The 4,434-nt window shown below is 45.0% G+C and overlaps 1 protein-coding gene across 8 annotated transcripts in view; it reads right to left on the bottom strand.

Moving 5' to 3' along the window:
- Positions 1-4,434, bottom strand: part of NEXMIF (neurite extension and migration factor) — a 287,314-nt gene that overhangs the window by 13,027 nt on the left and 269,853 nt on the right. For 5 of the 8 annotated variants that reach the window (XM_053273242.1, XM_053273241.1, XM_053273240.1 and 2 more), the window contains one exon: positions 1,564-1,688. In XM_053273242.1, the coding sequence (XP_053129217.1) occupies positions 1,564-1,639 (76 nt within the window). In that variant the 5' untranslated portion in view covers positions 1,640-1,688. Of the gene's footprint in view, positions 1-1,563; positions 1,708-4,434 lie in introns of those variants that run through there. The other 3 variants (XR_008311554.1, XM_053273239.1, XM_053273245.1) reach the window with 1 other exon arrangement.

The following is a 4,434-nucleotide window of genomic DNA, read 5'->3' as shown; positions in this document are numbered from 1 at the left end:
CTAAGAGAACAGGGTCGGGGAGAGGTGGAGAGAGAGAGAGAGACTGTAAGAATCTGGGAATTTTGAATACCAGTCTCCTGTGGAGGCTTGGAGAAGGCCATTCTTGCCAAACTTTGTGAAAAGCAACGTTCACTCTCGCTATAATATGGTGTTAATTCATTTAATTCCTTTGATGCAATATTAAAAACTACCAAGATTTAGCAGATTCTGGGTACATGTACATGGAAAACAGCACTGCTAATCCCTGTTTGCTATTTAGTTTTAAAAGACGTTCTAAATTAATATTCTTGTGTCAAACTGACCTCAGTTTGGGTCACTGTACAGACAACTTTTTAATAAAAACAATCCAGCTATTCATTTAAAATTTAATTTCCATGCAGACAGGCTCATTAACAATATTCCCATATAAAGTTTGTTGACCACACATCATAACAACAATTCACTGAAATAGAATCCCCAAATTTTGTTTTTTAAAAATTGCATAAAACCACACTTAATTGCATAAAATGAATTTTGATTCATTTTATTCTCTAAGCTTTGACATTTAACATGTCACTGAGTTTCCTCAACTTTTGTTGTTCTTTCTGTAGAACAGCACTGACAATTCCATAGAAAAACTCAAGAATATGTAATATTGCAGAACTGACACATGTTTATAAAAACACAGTATATACACAAAAGAATAAGTACGTGTTAGACAATCATAACCTTAGCAGCTGCCCACTTAACAATCACATTACTGGCCCTCAACTGGAAGGCTGGGATCCTACAAGTGAATTGTGCCCTAAGACTAGGGGAAGGAGGGAGGAATATCCTACTCTGCAAGCTGACCTGGGGGGCGGTGTGTGTGTGTGTGTGTGTGTGTGTGTGTGTGTCTCTGTGTCTGCCAGGAATATACAGGCTCCAGTGCCCACATGAATCCTTCAACTTCCCCTTCCTGGAAACACAAGATGCCCATTTGGGGCTTTCAGGTACATTATGTTGTGAGGGGTAAGTAAAAAGGAGGAAGTCTCTTCCAGCTCCTCTCACACACATTCATATGCTTTGGTTTAGATTCACCCGATACCCAATTTAATTCCAACCACTGGCCCAAATAAAAACTACCATGTTGACTACGGATGGGAATCCTGATAATTCCCATGAGCATGTTTGGATAAAGTACCCAGAGCAAGGAGTAATGTGTTTTTCATCAGCCCTTTTCATAAACTGGTGCATTAACCCTTGACAGCTCTGCACTGAAATCCTGCCAACTGCAAAAATTAAAACCCAAATCGCCGTGAATCTAGACAGCTGGTGCAGCTAAGTGGCTAAGATCAGGAGGTCTCTGGTCACTAAGTGCTCTTAGGCAAGTTGCTCTCAGCTGCTCCTTTCTGCAATATGAAGATAATACTCCCTTATCCTATAGGCTTGTTGTAGGAATGTTATGCATCACTATGAGCACACACCCACATGCTCTCTTTGGAAATGGCATCAGGAAAGCATGCACAAGACCAGAAGCCAATCTCAGAGAGAGTAAAACTGCTTGCTGAAGGTGGATCCCTTGCTGTAATTAGGTTTCCTTACCGTCCTCTTTCACCCCATTAATCAGGATTGTTTCTTGGTCTTCTGAGGCACAGTCCTTAACTTGTTGGTCATCCATCAATTTAACCTCTAGTTGTTCACTCCATGCTCTGCTGCAGCTGGCCAGTCTGTGGTACATTTGCAAAAACATAATTACAGTCATTAGCATCCCCCAAATCATCCAAAGAAAACATCACACACTTTCTATCCTCTGTTAAGATGAACGAAATGTAGCCACAAGCAGCCTGTCTTGCGTATTTTAAAAAAGCAAATCAGAAGCATGCACTGATTCAGAGATTACTACACGTGTATAGAGCTGCACCACTGTGCCAGGTGCTGTACAGAGCACAGTAATATTGTTACCCTAACAATACGTGGGCAGGGCTGAGATGGGCCACTAGATTGGAACTGACAGTAGAAGCCTGGTTCAGACAGCAGGGACTAAATGGAAGAGCGGGGTCCTTGAGGTATCTTGGGCCCAGATAATTTAGAGCTGTGGAAACAGTGCTGCCTGCGGGTGCTATTCAAGCACCGAAGCACCAATTTCACAGTTAGAAGAAGAAGAAGCTGAAAATGCCACCAAGACCACCTCTCTGCCCACACCAATGTCCCAACCCTGTGATTTCATGTATATGAAGGCTGCACATTCCCCTGTTTTCCAGTCAAGAGCACACACCTGCTTTGATTCCCCACCCCCCCCCAAAAAAAAGATGGAGAAAGAAGGGAAGCATAATCATATGGCAAAGCTAGCCTCTTCCCTCCCACTACATGCAGACTGGATGCTTTGCATCAGGATTTGCACATCGATCCCACAAAGAATAAATCTGGCCAGGGCCTTCTTTGGCTGATCATCTGGATAAGACCTTAGGAGGAGGATAAGCAGGGAGCCCAGGGTGAAGGCTGTTCTCAGCACAGGAGGACGGGAAGACTGACGGATGAGATAAGATGGTAGTGCAGCATTAGGAGTGAGGAACAGGAGTCCTGTCCCATCCACACTATCCTCCCATCATGTGTTCAAATACTTTTTACATTTTCCAGTGGGGCTACCAGAGAAAGTGGCCATTATCAACTCCACCAGGCAGGTGGGTTAAAACAGGAATACAGAAAAGGGTGACTCTTACATCAAGTCACTTATGGAAGTCGTAATCCAATGTGCTAATGCTTTAGGATAATCCCCTTATCTTCACAATGTTAGCAACTGTGGAATTAAGGTGATGCAGGGCTGGGAGAAACCTGAAGATGGGATCATGGAGTCACCCAGCTGGCACACCAGTGAAAATGCTGAGAGGACCCATGGATACACTATGCCATAAATTTACCATAAGGCAGAAGAAAGGGGACTGAGATAGACAACAGCAGAGAGAACAGAGTGCACATTTTTCCTGTCTTGACCAAGTGCGCGGAGGTTAGGAGTTCCTCAGTCAAGTGCTATGTTTTCTTGTACAAATAGAAGGAGCATTCTGCTCAAAAAGGCCATTTCTTACAGAAAAAGAACAGCTGAGGTATAAAGACTTCCTCAATACAATGCATACATTTCAGAATGCATCACAGGAACATTGTTTAAAGTAAAGGGTGGTGGGGAATGCAGACAAATGCATTGATGAGAGACGATTCATAATCCGGGCAAATCCATACAAAGTTATGTTGCTGAATGAAGTACTAAGTTCAAAGGCACAAATTGGGAGAGGATCGACATGCAGCTGACACACGAGTGAATAAAAGGCTGCTGAGTGTGTTTCAGTGCACAAGGAGGATTTTTGTTTGGCATAATATTTTTCATCGCAGCTACTTTGTAAACAAGCAGGAGGATAGAGGCAAACCCCCACGGTGTACCTAAAAATTGCTGTGCTGACTCAGACCAAGGTCTCTCTCATCCAGTATCGTGTTTCCCACGACAGCAAGGCAGGTGCCTTGCACTCAGCGGTACTACCTCCCCACAGAGGTTCTAGTTAGCGGCAGTGGCAAACAGCCACCTTTCCTTTGCTAATTTCCCTGATTGGGTTTCAAAAAAAAAAAAAAAATCTACGCTAGGCAAAGAAGGGTCTTTCCCAGCACTCACTGGAGATGCCAGGGATTCAACCGGGGAGTTGCTGTGTGCAAAGCAGGTGCTCTGCACCAGTGAGACAGTGCTAGCCCTTGCCTCCTGAATCCATACAAGGACCGTGGGGCACCCCCATCCCACCCCACCCCACCCCAGACGTAATCCCACTCTGTGTTAAGGCGACTGCAGAAGGCAAAGCTGCTGTGGGGATTTCCATCAGCCTCAGGCACAGAAACCAGAAAAGGGAACACCTTTGGATGGATAGACAGATAGATCTCGGTCTGATACAAGATTGATCTTGATCTGAATGGCCATAACGATTTCTTATGGATCAATATTTTTTCACACAACTAGAAAGCCATTATAAGATCAAAAACTAAACCCCAACACAGCTGAAAAACAAACTGTGATCAGCAGAGAGACTGCAGGAGCAGCACAGAGCAATAACTGGCTTGCATCTCAAAGGCCCTTCATAGCCAGCACGTTCTAGTGAACTGCAGAGAAAAGAGCAGGTATGGGGTCAGGCAGGCCTCCTGTGGAAGGCATTCCAGAATCCAGGCACTGCGACAGCAACGGCTTGACTTGGGTGCTTGCCTGCAAGGCCTCAGGTGGCAGGGGACCACCCTCCGTGGCCTCCAGTGTTGAGGGCAACACGTGAGAAAGCTCACACAGGCAGAGGCAGTCCTTGGGAGAGACGATCCCTGGGCTGTTTAGGGCTTAAAGAGTTAAAACTCTATGGGAAGTAGACTGGCAGCCCATGAGGAGGAAGTGACCCCTGGCCGGCACAGGGAGCACCAGGTAAGAGTTTGGGCATGTGTACATAAGGATTACCA

This window comes from Hemicordylus capensis, chromosome 11 (genome assembly GCF_027244095.1).
Source record: "Hemicordylus capensis ecotype Gifberg chromosome 11, rHemCap1.1.pri, whole genome shotgun sequence".
Taxonomy (NCBI): domain Eukaryota; kingdom Metazoa; phylum Chordata; class Lepidosauria; order Squamata; family Cordylidae; genus Hemicordylus; species Hemicordylus capensis.
The sequence above is the reverse complement of the archived record's forward strand: the minus strand, read 5'-3'. Positions and strand labels throughout refer to the sequence as shown.